Raw genomic sequence first — 18,448 nt, 5'->3', positions numbered from 1 at the left:
GGGCAAAGGAAAATCAGGTAAATTGCCTGATCTTTGTTTAGTGTGAAAGTTAAGCTTAGCGGTTCTGCTTGTCCAACTTCATAGGGAAATTAAACCTCACGGAAGTTCAGCATTGCTCGATGGCTTCTGTAGCCTTATTATTAGCGATCAGAAGTGATGTATAAGAGGGTTGTGAGCACAGAACTCCAGTAACACAAGCGCCTGAGGTTTCCTTACCCCCAGTAATGTGCTGCAGCTGGCTCATCCTGGCTTGAAAACTGAATTATGGACACGTTCTTGGCTTTGAACTCAGTGCCAATTTGTTAAGGTGACATCAGCATGGAGAAGTCTTTACACCACAAATAGTGGCAGACGCTTTAAATCACGTTTTGTTTTCATTTTTGATTTCTCGAGGACACAATTGCTAACCATTTGCCAGAACACCATTAATAACCATCATTGATAAACTTAATGAATATTTTAAGTCCTAATAAGCATATGTGATTGATGATTTGCATAGCAACAGTATAGCATACCACAGTGTTCATGGCTATTTCCCTCCAAACAACCTTATTTCATTCGGATTTATTTTTTTTTAAATCTCATTCCCTTCTGTACTAATTTATACTTGGAAAATATTCCTAAGTTACCTCCTACAAAATCTAAGATGCTTTAAAGTCCCAGTTTATTAATAATCCATTGTATAACCTCAAAAACAATTATTAACCTAGGTCTTTTCAGGTCCCAAGTAGTTTCTAGATCTTAGATTTTACAAGGGACATGTCACCACTTTTCCATAAATGATGTGAATCACCTTTCTACAGATATAAGTGTGAAAATTCTGAGTCAAGTGTCTGTATTTTTATATTTGATAAATATTGTTAAGTTTCCACTCTCTTTTAGGATGCTATTTCTAGTACAAACATTAAGATTAAAAATAAATGAAGCCATATTTAAATCTCAGCAAATAATTATGAAGCTTCCCCTTTCACTTCAACATTATGTTGAGAAGGTTCTAGATACTCCATAATTAAAGAAGTTGGCTGTTCTGTAACTTCATGTATCCAGTTGAGTGTTTCACAGTCTCTGCCCCCACATCTATTAGGTCATTTCTTTTGTAACACCTTCCTGTTAGTTTCTCAGTTTGTTGTTCCAAATCAGCTGCATAAAGATATGATCCAATCTTATATAAACCACGTATTTCCCAACATACATATATTTATAGCAGTTTACGTCAGGCCCGGATATTAACAATAATTACAAACATACCGTCATGAAACTTACGTGAATGTTCTCTCTGGATATATTTTTTTCCAAGAAAAGGTATTTTATTTTTTTAAAGAGAAATCATACAGTCAATGATTACACAGCCATTTCTTGGCACTCTTCCTATCCACTTAAGAAACTGCAATACACCGTGGTGACAGCAATGCCTAAACGAGAGCACCGGGCATTAACTAGGGTGCAAATACAACTTGATAGTGGCATTTTATTGAATACAAAGCAAGATTCAGTATCTGTCTTTGTTGCACACTCCTGAAGCAGGGGCCGAAGGAAGGGAAGAGAACAGGGTTTTCCTGGTCTGGGAAGGTAAGTGCTCCTTCACCCTTTCACACCGAGGGGATGGGACATTAGCCCATGTTCTGTCGGTTGCCGTAGCCCCTAGGATGGGTGTCCTTCCAGTCATCCCACTCCTGCATCCTGTGGAGGGCATTCTCATCTTCCTCTTCCTTTTGTTCCAGGTCCGGCTTTTCTGGCTCAGATACAGAGAGAGTCTCGAGTGGTGGTGCCTGCCTCTCTGCTTCCCGAACAGAAGATGAGACCTCACCTTTCTGGCGCTGCTCGTACCAGTCATTCACCGTCAGAGTTGCCAGACTTGGGTATCCAGCTCCAAAGACTTGTGCTTGGGCAACACTTCGAGTGAGGACAAAGGGTTTCAGCGGAGGTCTCTCCTGAGGAGACGCTTGAGAAACTGATGCCTCACCGAAGGAGTCTCTTTCCCTCAGGATCTCTATCTCCTGGTCGATGCTGTCGATCTCATCCAAGCTGATGTTAATCCACCTACGAAGTTGAAGGAGGTAATACTCCCTGACACGCTCGTCGTCCGCCTCGCCGCTCTCCACGGCCGATTTCAGAGAAGACAGCCTCTGCTCCACCGCCTTCTTTTGCTTGTACCTCTGGATTTTGGCCTGCCTCTGGGATGCCATGGCAACGAGGTTGTGCTCCAGGGTGTCAGAAGTAGCAGCAGCAGCGGGGTTGCTTTCCTGTGAGCTGCTCTGGGCCCAGGGCAGCTGAAACTCAGCCACATGGTAGCTGTGGCTCTGGGTTAGGAAGTTCATGAAGAGCTCTCGAGCATCCTGCAGGAGGTGGAGGCGATTGTTGGTGCCCACCAGCTTCAGGGTCAGCGCGCCCTTCAGGGCCGGAAGCATCAGGTACTTGAGGTCAGCGGAAGCAATCTCCTCCCAATCTTCGTTCCTGCTGAACAAATCGAGCTGCGATAACATTTCCGAGGCCTTCTCCAGGTGTTTCAAGGCCTTCCTCACCTTCTCCTGGATTTGCTTGGAGCCTGTGGGTTGGGTTGTAGTTTCCACCTCCTCCAGAAGTTCTATGCCGGTTTCCAACAGCTCCCGGAGCTTCGGCTTCTGCTGCTCGTCCGTAAACGCCGCCATCTTGCCGGAGGGAGGAACCCGGAAGTCTCCGGCTTTTTGAGACAAGAGCCTCGCTCTGCAGCGCAGGCTGACCTGGAACTTTCTATGCAGCTAGGACTGGCCTCCCTGGCAACCCTCCTACCCTAGCCTCTGGAGGGCTGAGATTGCAGGGGGTGCCACTCTGCCCGGCTTCTTCTCTGTATCTTATTGTACTCTATTTCCTCCTCGCCCTTGTGATGGTGTGACACACCGCCTAAGTGATAAGATGAAACGAGAGGGAAGATGTAGGCATGGTAACCATTGCTAGGCTACCAGAGAAGGGCCACTTGAACACAAGCACTCTGATTAAAGCTCTCAGCTGATCTACTAACTGAAATGGCTACGGGTAACTGATGCACGGGGAGCCTGTACAGCGTGAATGCATTTGTTAACGAGTGAATCTCATCTACGGCAGGATAGGACAGGATGGCAAAAGTCTTCACGATGCTGCTCAGTTTGGTACGCAGTTTGAAGCATGGGTTCTCTGTGTAATTTGTCATTTGATTTTTTTTTAAATTATTATTAGTTTTTGGGCTTTGATGGTAACTGAAACTGCAGGGTGCGTGTGTGAAGGTATTATAGGTTAAATGTTAAATGTTAAAATTTAATGATAGGTACGTTGTCATCTCTACAATGTACCAGCACATCTTTCTCTAAATCTGTTACCATTCGAATTTTATAAACGTCATAGTTTTGAGACCTTTCCTCTCCTTTTTAAGATTTATTTTTATTTTATGTGTATGTGTGACCATGTATGCATGGTAGCAAGGTGTGCAGTGCCCAAGGAGGCCAGAAGAGGGGGATGAGCCCCCTGGAACTGATGCTACTATTTGGGGGCTGGAAAATGAATCCGGGTTTTCTCTAAATGCAGTTTAACCCTTGAAGCATTTATTTAACCCCAATTTGAATTTCTTGACTGGATGACTGTGTAGTTTAATGATATATATGACCTTTAACTTACCCTATTAGTCTGTTTTTCGAGAAAACTTATTTGGAGAACCCTTGATGCAGTTCTTTCTTTCCTGGTACATGCAGACATTGCTACTACCCCTTTCGTTTTGTGAGTAATTTATAACATACAATATAGACACATATGATGTGTCTGGCTGCAGTTTTCATTTTAGTTCTTATTGTATTACAGTGCTGATTAAGGTGAAGATTCTAAATAAAACCACAATGATTATGTAGCTAAATACAGTAAGCTTTAATTGTATAATTTAATATAACCTCTCAAGTCCTTAAAATTGTGTTTAGAATTTGGAAACCCGAAGCTGTGTCATACAAAGTCAGTTTTATTTTATATGTGTGGATTTTTGTTCATTACTGAATGTTTATTTGAACTTAAATAATGTCATAAAGTTGACTTTATTCTTTATAAAAATTAAAGTGAAATAAACCAAGGAATTGTTACTGTACAAATATAAGTGTTTACTGCAGGGGAAAATTAAAAATTGATCAATTCTGGTTACTAGATAAATTATATTTGACTACATAAGAAAGACCTTATTTTCTTTGAGTTTTAATTTTTACTTTAAACTTTTTTCTTTACAACTTTTTCTTACCTCATTTGGCTCCCCCCACTTCTTGCTTGGGGTTTCCAAGATTATGTGATGATCCTTATTTCTCTATTTGTGTTAAAAATGTTATGAATTTAAAATGCAAATTTTAGGGCCAGCATGCATTTTAAAACCTTACTTATTAATGGGTCTCATGGAAGAATAATTTAATAAAAGCCCATCTGTTTGGGCTGCAAACACAAATTGTCATATCTACATCCATTTCACTTAGACCGATCTATTTCCCTGAAGAAAAATCTGCTAGCCATTTGCCAATGGGAGTGGAGAACTAGAGCTGAACTGAAATGTGAGGTCAGCCAACTTTCTGAAAGCTTCAGGTGTGAAAACTGTCGATGGCCTTTTTGTCTAAAGCGGTTAGTGTCAAAGATTTTTCATTCTAACCTCCCAGAAAAGTCTTCTGTCTTCCACCAGCCCGAGACGTTTGAGAAAGAGCAGATCCGGGGTCTAACTGCATATATACAGGACCAGTAATGCATCTCAGTCTTCATCGGTGTCCGGTTCCTCCACTCCGTGATTCGTGCTGTCCTCTTGTCTGCAGTGCTGACAAAATCTAAGCAATGAATTTGGACTAAGCTGAGGCCATGAGTCAAAACTATTGTCAAGTGGGGAAATATATAACCAGAATCACTTCCCAAACAGCTGCACACAATGATTACTAACAAGAAATCAATAAGAAAGGCCAAAGTACAGACCCCCTTCACCCTTCTTCTCCTTCTCCTTCCCTCCCTCCCTCTTCAACAGGGCCAAACCCAGAATTACTTGGCAAACCAGAAACGTGCCTTTGTATCTCTAGTTTCCACATCGCAAAGCTCCAGGTCCTATTATGGCAACAGGGGAGACCAATGGGACAGTAAGCTGCCAATGTGTGTATATCCCACAAGTACTTCATTTGTAGCTGAGGAAATTTTACATACGGTGGGCCTTCATGTGTTGAGCTCAACGAATTTTGACAACTGTAGAGTACAGTCATGCAAGCCACATTTCAAACAAGATTCATTGGGAGTGCCACCCAAGAAAATTAATTTCTATATTATAACCACTCTCAGCCTGTATAGGCAACTGTTATTTTGATTTGTGTTAGAGGTAAGTTTTTCAAACCCCTGAAATTTGCATAAATGGAATCAGTGTAATATTCACGTGCTTTCCCTTTTGATTACACTTTTACCTTCAATATAGGAAAACTAATATAATTATTTTTTATGAAATTAATATTACTATTGTTTTATTAGTAGTAATATAATTACTTAATAAACTTGGAATCTATTATCAGTATGTTTATTCAAAACTATTGATCTATAGAACAGATTTTAAAGGAGAATTAGCTGTATTTAGACTTCTGGGAAATGAATATTTAGTTGGGTATAGGGGCACATTCTTGTGATCTCAACTCTTGGAAGGTGGAAGAGGGCAGGAAGATCAAGAATTCAAGGCCAGACAAGAATAAGTGGAATCCTTTCAAGAGAACAAAATGATTTTACGGAAGAACTTAACTTACAGTATCCAATTGTTTAATATTTTAAATGCCAGCTTATTAAAATAGGTTGCATTCATTTTGCTATCTCCAAATTCACAATAGTTTCTACCTCTGGGACATTTTAAGCCACAGAACTGAAGAGCAGGCAGATGATCCAAAGAGAGGCAGGTAAAGGAAACTATCTACTGAGTACCTTTGGGTAGAGGAACTGGATGGGTGGGAACTGGTTGAACTCCCTGAAAATACGAGTAAGCCGTCCTATTCTGAACCACATCAGGAGGATTACTTAGGTGAACTGAAATTGTTAATCATGGGACCAATGAGGAAACTGAGATCATAATAATTCGAGAAAATTGCTCCAAACCTACAACACTCCTAAAATGTGCTCAAATCTAGGGTGAATGAAATTAGTCAGTGACTCTGCTGGTCCTAGCTTGTACTAGTCACTAAATATGAACACTGTGGATTGCAATACATGTTTACTCCAATACATTGCTATGTTAAAATGTTTTTACTGTTGAAATAATCAGAGGATTGCTTTCCCTGTGTTGGATAGTGATTGTCTCTCACTAATTCATACAGTGACAGAACCTTGAGAAAATACTAAGGAGGACACTTCCATGTTCCCTCATTCAATTCAGATCTTTAGGTCTGTCATAAATGCAGCCTGAAAATCTCAGCAGTGAGGATGTTTTATATACAGAGGTCTTTGAAGCCCCCCAGTGACTGTCATCTGTCAACATAGGAAAGCAACATTCATTTGACTTTTACTTTGGTCTCCAGAGACTCAGCTCTACAGAGATCACTTGAACTCAAGCTCAGAGCTCAAGTGGATGGATTTGTGTGCAAATGCAGAACAAGATGGTACAGTAGAGTCTTATAGTACACATGGGTCTTCTGAGGCCTGAACTTACAAGTAATTTGTTCCCAACAAGACCTCTGAGATCAGCTGAAATGGAAGAGTGACCCCTTTGTAGGAGAGAGTCACTGGTGTCTTATTCTGTCAGTAGGAGAAAAGTACAGTTACTCAAGACCACAAAATCTCTAAGAAGGAGTATTTCCCTGAATTTATTTGAATGTAATCTATGTTAATACTATATCACATTTTAACTAATAAACTATAATGCTTTCTAATATATACATATATATTTATATACATATATATTTATTTATTTATACACACACACATATGTGCACAATTCATAACGTAGAAACTGATACTTTATCAAGCACATTTTCTAATTTGGAATTCCTAACCATAACTTTCTCCTTTTGGACTTATAATTTTATCAGTTCACAGTTCAATGCTAGGTTCAAGTAATAAGAAGATGAGTTGATTAATTCTGCTAACCAAGCAAATTAATGGAAATATGGCTTCACTTAGGGTACCTTTTAATAAGACAAATCACACCCATGTTATCAGCGTGTCTCCACTTCTAAGAGATTTGTAGCTTTGTTTCTGGTTCTAGGAAGTAAGCTCCTCTTCTTCCTCCTCCTCTTCCTCATTCTTGTTGTTGTTTCTGTTGTTGTTGTTGTTGTTGCTGTTGTTGTTGTTGTTGTTGCTGTTGTTGTTGCTGTTGTTGTTGTTGCTGTTGTTGTTGCTGTTGTTGTTTCTCTTGTTGTTGTTGCTGTTGTTGTTGTTGTTGCTGTTGTTGTTGCTGTTGTTGTTGTTGTTGTTGTTGCTGCTGCTGTTCTCCTCTGCCGCCTCCTCCTCCTCTTCTTCATCCTTCTTTTACTGGCACAGTCTCACTCTGTAGTCCTGGTTAGCCTAAAACTCTCTATGTAGACCAGACTGGATTCTAAATAATTGAGATTTGCATGGCTTTGCTTTCCAAGATCTAGGTTTAAACTCAGTGGCCATCCAGTCTAGCCAGAATTCATGATTTTTAGGAACACGTAATTCTAAATTATATACGATGTAATTAAAAAAACATAGATTAGTGATTTGGTTTGATCTCATGCATGAATTGACAATTATGGTTAGGTTTTTTTTGTATAATAGGTACATTATTATTCTGTGTAAGGTTTTTCTGTTTCTTTTCAATTATTTTTCTCTCATACAATATATGCTGACTACAGCTTCCCCTTCCTCCCTTCTCCCAGATCTCCCTACCTCCTCCTTTTTCCAGATCTACCCCTTTTCCTCTCTTCCTCCATGGATATTAACTGAACACAGCACAACGAGGTGCAATAATACCAGGCACAGACCCTCACCCCAAGGATGGATGGTGAGGCAACCCAGTAGCAGGCAAAGGGTCCCAAGAGCAGGCCAAAGAGTCAGAGACCCTCTCACTCCCACTGTCTGTAGTCCACAAAAAAACTAAGCCAACAGCCATAACATATATGCAGAAGAGTTTAAGAAAATTAAGGTTGAATAGTTACATGTATCAACAATACTGTTTCATGGCATTTGTATATTTAGTATCTAGTGTAAATCTTTAACATGGACCATTCAAATATACATTATGAAAGTGTTCTCCTCAGGACATTTATGAATTGCCCGAAAATGTTTGGTTGTTGGAGACTGGTTCTAATTCTTTGTCTTAATTCAGCTCCCAAAATCACATAGGAACCTGTGTGTCCAGACAATTAAGGGTCCCTTTCCCCCAGTAGGTTTTCCATTGATCAACAAAGAGCCAATAGCCAATGGCTGGGCAGCATGAAAGAAACTGGACTTTAAGGATCCTCAGGGAAGAAGTGCAGAGGAGAGAAGGAAAAGAATTGCCGTGATGTGGACGCAGAGAGATCAGATTTAAGAGCCCCAGGAGAGAAATCATCCATCGAACAATGTAGGTGGCAAAGGGGAAACCAGCCACATGGGAGGGCTGCCCAGATGGAAACAGGGCAGCAAAAATAAAGTAGAGATTTAGAAAGTGTTAACTCAGGAATACTGAAGGGGAATGTGTGCTAGCCAAGGGGAGATTTGGAAGTGTCCAGCTAAGGCAGATTAAAATATAGATAGATAATATATATATATATATATATATATATATATATATATAGTGTGTGTGTGTGTGTGTGTGTGTGTGTGTGTGTGTAAGTGTGTCTTCCATTTGTGACTCCAAAGCTCTTGGGCAGGTGTAGAGCCACGGGTGCACTCACCATGAGCATAGAGCAGCTCTTAACAACTCACCCCTACCTATGCTAAAATCAAACTTTATAATATAGCAAATCCTATGAAATAAGAATATATAATAAACCCAAAGAATGACAGAGAGGAAATGAAAGCACCAGGCAAGGAGCATACATGGACTGGTCCATGGCATCAGACACTTGTGCAGCAGAGCACTGTTTTGTCTGTCCTCAGTGAGAGAGGATGTGCTTAATCCTGTGGAAACTTGGTGCTCCAAGGAAGAAGGATGCTGATGGGATTGAGGTAGCAGAAGCAAGAGGTTAGGGGTGGGTGGGTGGGTGCGTGGGGGAGCACCCTCTCAGAGGCAGGAGGTTTAGGGTTGATGGGGTGAAGAACTCAGGGAGAGGGGATCAGGAAGTGGGTCAACGTTTGGAATTCAAATCAATAAAATAATTTAATAAAAAGTTGATACATCAATTGATTGAATCTGCTTGGTCTTTTACAGCTGATGCCACACATTGCAGATTATGACTAGCAGAAAGGGAAATTCAGAGTATTTAGGGCATGGAATTTCTTCTCTCCTCTTCACATTAATTCAGATTTTGATCTTAGTCTACCCTTAGTCCTCTGGACTTGATTTTGGCTGGTGTAAAAAACAGGATACTCTGTTCACAGGGATGGAATGTCCCTGAAAGGTTTTAGTCTATAGGAAAACTACAGAATGCTTGACATTTTGGAATGATTTTTTCCATGTGGTTGAGGGGACATGTATTGTACGAAGTGGTCTGCAGTCAAGGTGACAAGCCCAAATATTCATATAATACTTGAATCAAAGCAAGTGAGAAAATGTGAAGAAAGTAGGGTGAACCAAGAGTAAATTGATGTGTTTGCAAAACTGGGTTACTGACTAGAAATAGTAAGTGAGAAAAGATTAGAATTCTGAGATAATTTAGATTCTGAGATGTTCACATGCACATTTTAAAAGGTATTTTTTGGTGGTCCCTAAGAGTTTTAGGACTTGTAAATATCAAAATTGAAATTCTTCCTTGGTTGCAGCTAAGCAGCCATAAGCCATGTACTGAAAAACTGTTTGGGCCAAAGGATTTGGGATTCAGTTTCAGTTTTGAACAGAATTTATATCCTCCTGAGAGAATAAAGTAACTAGAGTCAATGGCTCCAGGAAAATTACAAATAATGCTGACATTTAAGGTGTATCTAGAAAAATACAAGTAACCATGCACAAGGAAGAACCATGCATGAGGAAGAGCACTGGCAGCATGGAACAGAAAGCCCTTGGCATAGAGGAATGTTAATCCAGCAACATGGCTTCTCCGGCAAGGGATCATATCCAACAATGCAGGGCCAGAATGCAGACAGGCACCTGGATTACAGTATGACCTGACTGGAATACAAATGCTCCCTTAGTTCACACCTTTAATCCCAAAGAATGTAGGTAAGGTTAATTTATAGAAGGTAGCAGCCATATTTGCACATGATGTGTAATTGAGAGGAAGACAAAGTGATGAATCAGAGAAAGATTTGATAGAATGAGTGAGAGATAAGATATATTCAACTCACAGAACAGCATAGATAGATAGATAGATAGATAGATAGATAGATAGATAGATAGATAGATAGATAGATAGAAGGCAGTTTTACCATAATAGGCAGTTTTTAAGATGCAGAACAAGACATAGATTGAAAAGAAACCAGAAGTTTAGATCAATTTGCTAGAGTTAGTTTAAGGCTAAGCAGAGCAATTCAGTCAGAAGCCAAGAGAAGCTAAATCAGTCAGCTTAGAGAGCAGTTTGGGCCAGAAGAGCTGAGTTGAGCTAGAAAGACAGAGCGTAGGCAGAACTAGAAAAGAGTGAGCTTATAACAGCTGTAAAACTCTGAGATGGTAATTCCATCTAGAGAATAAATGTTAACCTTTATACCTAGGTGAGGTTTTCAAGAGGAATTCCAAACTATTTTTTCAATGCTCAAGACAAACTAATAAAGCAATCATCTGTACAGGTAAAACTTAGATTAGTTCATTCAGTTATCTCCATTAATGAGCTGACATCTTGACTTTCCACTAAAACGTGAGATATGATTCTGGAGAAAGGTTGGTATTAATATATCATGAAGAACAAATAAAGTTTCTCCAAGACCTTTATAATTTTGAGGGAAGATAATGAGTAGTGAAATATATGGATAGCATTATTGGTCTGATTCATAAAACATACAATGAAATACATTTTCATTTAGAAAAGGCACTGGATACAAGAAGTCTATAATGGGGAGGTCATATATGGTAGAGAAAGAGCTAAAGAAAAGGTTTTCTGTTTTTGTTTGTTTTTTTGAGGGAAACAACTTTAATCTGGGAGTTGAAGCACGAGAAAGGGAGTGTTGTGTTCAAATTGAGTAGATACATTCTGGAGAGAAATAAAAATTAGTGCAAATTTACTACTGATTGGTTGGTATGATGATTGTAGCAGCTAGAAGTGTGGAAGGCAGAGAAGCATGATTGGAAGGGAGAGGGATAGGTGGGTTCCAATCTGTAAGGATTTATGTGCTGGTGACTAGGTGAGACTCCCAGTGACTAGATTAAGTGTCAAATATAAAATGGACAGACTTTAAATCGGTATTGAAACTGAGCTCAAATTTTTGGATAAATGCGGACTGAGGGCTGGCCTCAGTCAAAACAGTTTGACCGGTCTGTCAAAGCACATGCCCAAGTGCCCGGTTTGTGAGTCTTGCCTGTGCAAGAGAAGTGCATTGCTTCTCTGTTAGAGGGTACAGGGCAACTCACTGGAGACCAGGGAACGCCAGTGATGGTTCTACCTAGGAAATTACTGCTCAAAATAAATACCAGAGTGAGCTATGTTTGCTATTAAACATTGGTAGTGTAAATCATGGTTTGAGAAAACCGTTTAACTCCACACATGCTCATAGTTTCTTGTTTGTTTTGTTCTCAGCTTCTACTTTCATAGGAGCATGTGTGAGACAAGGCTGACAAAAATCCCTCCTAGCTACTATGGTGCTGGTATGACACCTCAGCCAGTGGAGTGCATGCATCAGTCCCTTGAGCATGAGAGTTTAATCTATATCCACCACGTGGAAATCTGGCTGTGATGGTGTGTGCTCACAATCTGGGCTGAGCAGTCAGAGACAGGTGAATCCCCAGGCCTCACTGGTCAGCCAGCCTAGCATAAGCAACAAACCCAGAGGTTTTAACCCTCAGAAAGAGCAAAAATTATTTTTAGATTTTTAGCATTCAGTATAGAGAGCTAGAATGTCCAGAGACCATGGTCTTTAAAGCTACACCTGAGTCCAGCTCTGTGTCTCGTTCCAACACACTCCAGACCCCTGGCAGTAAGAGCTAAACGATCAACTATATCTGATAGTCCTCAAATTGCATATCTTCTCTTTTAAAGTTTTGCTTTGCCATGACTCTTATTAAGTATATCTTAAATGCACATTCTCCATACCTGGATCCAGCATCTCCCATAAAGCTGCTCTCCTCTCTATAGAGAGAACAGTCACACTGATATTTATCGCAGCGATTTCAAGAGTAGCTCTTTTAAATGTTTTTCATTTATTTTTGCTTTAAAGTGTATGAATGTTTTGGATGCATACATGCATGTGCAATCCTGGTGCCTGTGAAGGTCAGAAAAGAACATCAAATGCCTGAAGGTGGAGTTACAGAGAGTTATGGGCAACCATGTGGGTGCTGGGAACTGAATCTAGGCACCCTGGAGTTACAGACAGTTCCCTTTACTACAGTTAAAGTGGCTCTTGATGTGTCCCTCACACTAGCCAATCACTGTGGGGGTTTGAATGAGAATGTCCCCCACGGGCATGAATATATTTGAATGTTAGTCGTCAGCTGTCGGAACCGTTTGGGAAGGATTATATAACCTTGATGGGAAAGGGAGCTCCGGGGTAGGGGCTTTGAGGTTTCAAAAGCACGTTCAATTTCCAGTTAGTCCTTCCTGCCTTGTGGTTGTGTGTCAAGAGGTGAGCTCTACTTATCTGCTGGCACGGTCTTCACAGTGATATAAGCTGCCTGCGTCATGGTTTTAGTGTGGTAATAGAGCAGTAAATAAGCAGTGAGCTCGATTCTAGGTGCTTCTTCAATTTCCCCTTCTTGCCATTGCTGCCACCACAATGATCTACCAGGTCCACCAATTCTAACTGCATGAAGAACGGTGTCATCGTCTCCTAGCCTCTACTGTTGCTTCACTTTGAACAAAATTACCTTGCTGTTTTTTGAAAATCTGTGTGAGCTCTTATGTTCAACTCTCTGGGTAAGAGGTCAAGAACCTGGCAATACCCTCTCTTACCACTTTGCTCTCTGACTCTGAAGGAGAGAAAGGGTAGTGCTAGCAATTCTCTCCAAGATCAAAGCTCTGTTTCAGGGAAGCTTCTTAAGTGCTACAATGTAATACATGAACCAAATAATTCAGTTCTTTAAATAAACTCACTGCCAGTCAGGAAGTAAACAACTCGGAAACCTGAGGAAGTCTGAAACTGACCAGGCTCACTAGACCTCTTCCTCCTTGTCCTAGTTAGGGTTTCTGTTGCTGTGAGGAAACATCATGACCACCCCCACCGCAACTCTTATGAAGGACAACATTTAATTAGGGCTGGATTGCAGTTTTAGAGGTTTAGTCCATTATCTTCATGGTGGGAAACAAGGAAGACAGGGTGTTGTAGAAGGTGCTAAGAGTTCTACATCTTGATCTGCAGGCAGAAAATGGGACTGTGTACCATACGGGGTCAGTTAGCGCATATGAAAACTCAAAGTGACACATTTCCTGCCCCCACAGTGACACATTTCCTTCAACATGATGATAGTAACTGCAACAAAAGCCACACTTCCTAGTAGTGTCAAGCATGTACACAAGCTATGTACCAAGCATGGGGACACATGAGTCTGTGAGGGCCATCCTATTCAAACCACAACACTCCTCAACATTTTTAAGCAGGAAGGACTGCTGAGAGACAACCCCTTAGACCAGCAGAACTGCCTGGAAGAGACATGGTCCAACCTGTTGAGCCACCTGCGGGTTGTTCATAGAGCAGCTCCACCGAGGCTGGCATTCACTCTGGTGATGAAACTGTCTTCCCATCATTTCTACTTCCATCAACTCACCTATATTCCTATGAGCAACCCCCCTCCAGAAAACTCATTTGTTTACCAGATTAGACATTGGTGATCTATATATACTTCGATCTGTTGTAGCTTCCTTGTCTAGGGTGAATATGCTTGATCACATTTTTCTGGGAAAAGTTTCACACAACACATGAATGCTTTCTTTCTCATCTCTGTGCATTCACCAAGTTGCATAGTATTTAAAATAATAAAGCCCTTAGAAGTATTTTTTTTTTATGAATGAGTTCCACATTCCTTTATTGACTGAAAGATTACCTGAGAAATCAGGAAAGATGTGTAGACACAACCAGGGGTAGGTAATCACATTCCTCCTTTTTGTTGGGATCAGAAGGTTCTGTGTACATGGGAAATCTACACATATTTACACAGACGTAAACACACATTTTTATGAGCTATGCCATGTCATATGGTGATATATTTAAATGGAAGAGTTCTAGACAAACTATGAATACCAAGTGACACTAGGAAGGGTCTTTTTTCTTTCCTAAAGAAAATACTAAGCTTGAAGGGGTTATAAGTATGTTATGTCAGACGGCATTTTCTCCTGTTTGTTTTTCCTTTTCCTCTCCTAACAAAAGCAAAAACAAAAGTTCAGTTCACATTTGTTTTGAATTGGCTGAAAGTGCATCTCTCAACTTTCACACACATTTCAAAGAACATAATGTCCAATGACAAAAAGGAAAAATGATATATTGTAATTGCCCTAGGTATCTTTTATAACAAAGTCTTTGTGGTCATAAAATGTACAAAGATTCCTTAGTATTTCTGCAACCTTCTTTCTAAATGATGTAACATTCTGAAGACTACTTCAGCTGCACTCATTGTTTGTAGCATTATTTCTCGATTCCGGAGCAGTCTTAGCTTAGTCACCTAACTGTGCACCAAATTATAAAGCAGAATAAAAAGGCACCATCAAATAGTTTAATAGGAATATAGGAAAATGTAGTTTGGTTCAACAAATGGTGCAGAAAATAATGTGTCAGCAGAAATATCTGATTGCTAGTCAGATACAAGTTGTACTAGAATCTTTGTCCCCACATTTAAAAAAAAATAAAAGCACCAACAAAGCCTCGACATATAATCAGACTTGAAAGGAATGGGCGCTGCAAGAACACCATGTTTCTTTAAAAAAAAAATACAATAGCAGCGTGTTATAAAATATTCATGCCTAAATACCCAGAGTGACAGTTTCCAAGATGCGTCAGGGAAAGAGTGCACCTTACTTAAAATGTTGTAAGTAAATCCTTATCAATGTCCATATTATTCTAAAGAAATGTTTGGCAGATCGTGTGAGGAAATAATCTAAGAGAGATCAGGGTCTTCACTCACAAAGCAATCTCTGTATGTTTATGAATGTGTGTGCCTGTATATAAAAATCTTCTCATTCGGAATCATCATCCAAGGAGTCCTGTCCATAAATTACTTTAATGTTTATCGTGTAGAAATAAACTATGGTTTTTAAGGTTTCATGTACACCTAACTGAATTCTCTGAGCACATCTCTGAAAGCATGGTCTCAAGGCAGTAACCGGCATTTGAACTGCGGATGTGAACTCGAAGACTAGCATCTGAAGCAGTGGGTAATTCTTTCATCTATGGCGTCGAACAGGCAAGCCAGTGGTGGGGTCACTCCTGCAAATTAAATCTCTTCGAGGCAAGACAAAATGCAGGAAGCAAAGAATACTAAGGACTCCAAGCAGCCTGGTTGGCCCAGACAAACGGGGATTGTCCTTCAAGAATCAAGGCAAACAAAATGGCATTATGTCCACGGGTTATCATTATCATCTATAAGAAAAGAAGTCGGATCGATCTCTCCCTACCACAATGATGCTGCCGGGCATGCCTCTCACCGCCGGGGAGTGATTGACCATAGGGTATCATTAAAGATGGTTGGTAGAAAGAAAGTGGGAAGTGCAGGGATGGGCACGTGTGGGAGGGTGGGGGTGGAAAGGCCAGCTCAGAGGCAGAAAGGTTGAAGCTCCTCCTAGTCTCTCTCTCCCTCCTGGACTCCAGTGACCTTTCACTCAGGAGCCAGCTGGAGCCAGGAGAGGTTTAATTGAATGGATTCCTCAGATAGGTTGGGAGTATGGGTGATGAAGGAGGAGGAGGGAAGGAAGGCTGGGATACTGTGGTGAAAAGAGGAGAGGGGGAGGGGTGCCTTCCATGTCCTTCAAAGGCTAATTGCCTGGCTCTGCCTCTGCCCTTACAGGAGCTTGGCTAGCGCAGAGCTGTGTTGTCTGGTCTGGCCCATGCTCTGCAGCTCCCACCCGGACCCCAGCTTCAGAAATGCAGCCCAAGCAGCGGCTCCCAGGCGACCTCCATTCCAATCAATAGCAAGCTAGCCAAAGTGGCTGCGAGCTCCCCTCTGCCCCTCGCAGGCACAGCTACCTACACAGGCTCTACCTTCTCGTCTTCCCCAAACCCTCATTAATCTCAACCTAGGAGAAAACAAAACAACAAAGGCCAGAGTAGTCCAGGACTGACCAGAAGCACTGATGACTGGGTTTGTATGAACATGGCGCTGTGTGCTTTTTCAGCCTTCTTAGACTGAGAGAAAAAAAAAAAAGCCGCACAAAGAAACCAAACTTCTCTGTCTGGGTACTTTCTATCCTTTTCCTTCCTTCCTTCCTTCCTTTCTTCCTTCTTTCCTTCCTTCCTTCCTTCCTCCTTCCCTCCCTCCCTCCTCCTTCCCTTTCTTTCTTCCTATTGTTTATTTTTGAAATTATGAATCTCAAGGGAAAACCAGATTAAGAGTTTATCTATGAACATTTCACCTCATTACTTCCAGCTCTCCAAACCCTCTATTTATGGAGCTTGTGTGTGTGTGTGTGTGGGGGGGGAGGCATAAGTAAAAAGAAGTCAGCGAATGTCAGCTGAGTTAAATGGGTGACAAGGGAGATGGAAAAAGAAAATTCATCCCTTCTTGTCTTTGAGAGCAATCTAATTAGGCCCGAGCCCCTTGTGAGTGGGTAAGGAAAGGCTAGGAGTTGCTTGTCTGGGCTTCTTTTAAAGTCAGATGCAGCCGTGGGCCAGCCTATGTGCCTGTACACACACACACACACACACACACACACACACACACACACACACACACCACGGTTTTTAACGGATCATGTAAGAAGATCAACTGATAAGTAGCTAATTTTGTGTACTTAGGGAGAAAAGGCGTTAGTGCACTCCCGGTGGAATACCTGTGGTAATAGGATAGGGAAGGAAGGAGTTCGGATCTTAAAGTATTTCACTATAATGCTGATCACTAAAATTGAAGATTAATAGTACTTGGCAGGATGGCTAGCTGCAGCTCTTAGGCAACCTGTCTTAGTGTGAGAGACTGCACAGGGAAGGGTGAGGGTGGCTGTGTGTGGAAGAACATGCGTGTGAGTTGAGCGTGTGTGTATATGTGAGAAAGGCATTTATATTGTCATTCACATATCAATAAGTTGTTGGGTTTTCTTTTACCAGAGACTCGGTTGTTTTGAAAATTTTCGTGGGAAACCACTTTTAAACTAATTGGATTCTTCAGAGAAGAAGCCTCATTTTTGGTTCAAATGAATTTTCTGAAATGCCATTTGATTTGGGAAATATGACTGATCTGCCCGATTTCTTGATAAGAAATGAAATGAGCCGTTGTCCTTCAGGATATCATAGACTCGAAATGGGGGATTTTATGGTTAATGCCATCAGATAGAAGTGTCCTACACTGAAAAGAGAAGTCCATCAGCCTGGGGGGAAGTCTGAAATCTGAATTCATCTCTAAATCTGCTGCCGCAGTTAAAGCTGGCAAGAAGCAATGATAAATTTTATTCCTAAGTCATAATTACAAAATAAATGGCAATAAATAGTGAGGCAGTTGATATCCAAAAGTTAATAGTTTTATCCCATCACATTCGGGTTCCATTTCTTTTCTCCTGACTCCAAGATATGATTTAAAAAAAAAAAAAGTCGAACGAACAAAAGAGGTTACATTAACACGTTTGCGCCACGGCACTGAATAGTAAATTTTCAGAAGTCGGTTTAATATAGCCATTCTTATAAAACATGAGTGTCAACAAGGAGGGCAGACAGAACAATGGAGGAGTAAAATCGATGCGAGTATACATGAGAAAGTGCACATAGCCAGAAGCGAAAAGAATATTTGGGTCATTGACCTCGGGCACCGCCGAATGAAAAGGTGTGTGAAGCCTGCCTCTAGAAATGGAAAGACCCAGAATGAAGACAGCCATGTCCCAAGCAGGTGTGCACTTCGGGTGGACGGCACAACATGATTTAAGAACAGCATGGCGAAAAATGCACACTGTAGAAAGGAAGCTCATTGTAAACAAAGTTTATGTCTGTTAGCTCGGGAAAACACGGTCCGATATTTGTCCTTTACTCCTGGACTCGGCATCCACAGACATTGTGTGTGTGTGTGTGTGTGTGTGTGTGTGTGCGCGCGCGCGTGCATGTTGTGGGATTGCATAATATAGTCAGGTATATTGAGGCTTCTGTAACAAATAAA

General features: G+C 40.9%; 1 protein-coding gene across 1 annotated transcript; it reads right to left on the bottom strand.

Annotated features, from left to right (window-relative positions):
• Positions 1-1,109: 1,109 nt before the first annotated feature.
• LOC116904529 (immunoglobulin-binding protein 1b) lies at positions 1,110-2,868 on the bottom strand. The gene has a single exon (XM_032907322.1). The coding sequence runs from the start codon at positions 2,646-2,648 to the stop codon at positions 1,611-1,613; it is 1,038 nt and encodes a 345-aa protein (XP_032763213.1). The 5' UTR covers positions 2,649-2,868; the 3' UTR covers positions 1,110-1,610.
• Positions 2,869-18,448: the final 15,580 nt, after the last annotated feature.

Source organism: Rattus rattus, chromosome 6 (assembly GCF_011064425.1).
Source record: "Rattus rattus isolate New Zealand chromosome 6, Rrattus_CSIRO_v1, whole genome shotgun sequence".
NCBI classification, from domain to species: domain Eukaryota; kingdom Metazoa; phylum Chordata; class Mammalia; order Rodentia; family Muridae; genus Rattus; species Rattus rattus.
This window is presented reverse-complemented; position numbering and strand designations above follow the sequence as displayed.

Coding starts and splice junctions, on each gene's coding strand:
- LOC116904529 (XM_032907322.1), bottom strand. CDS start 2,648: ATGGCGGCGTTTACGGACGAGCAGCAGAAGCCGAAGCTCCGGGAGCTG.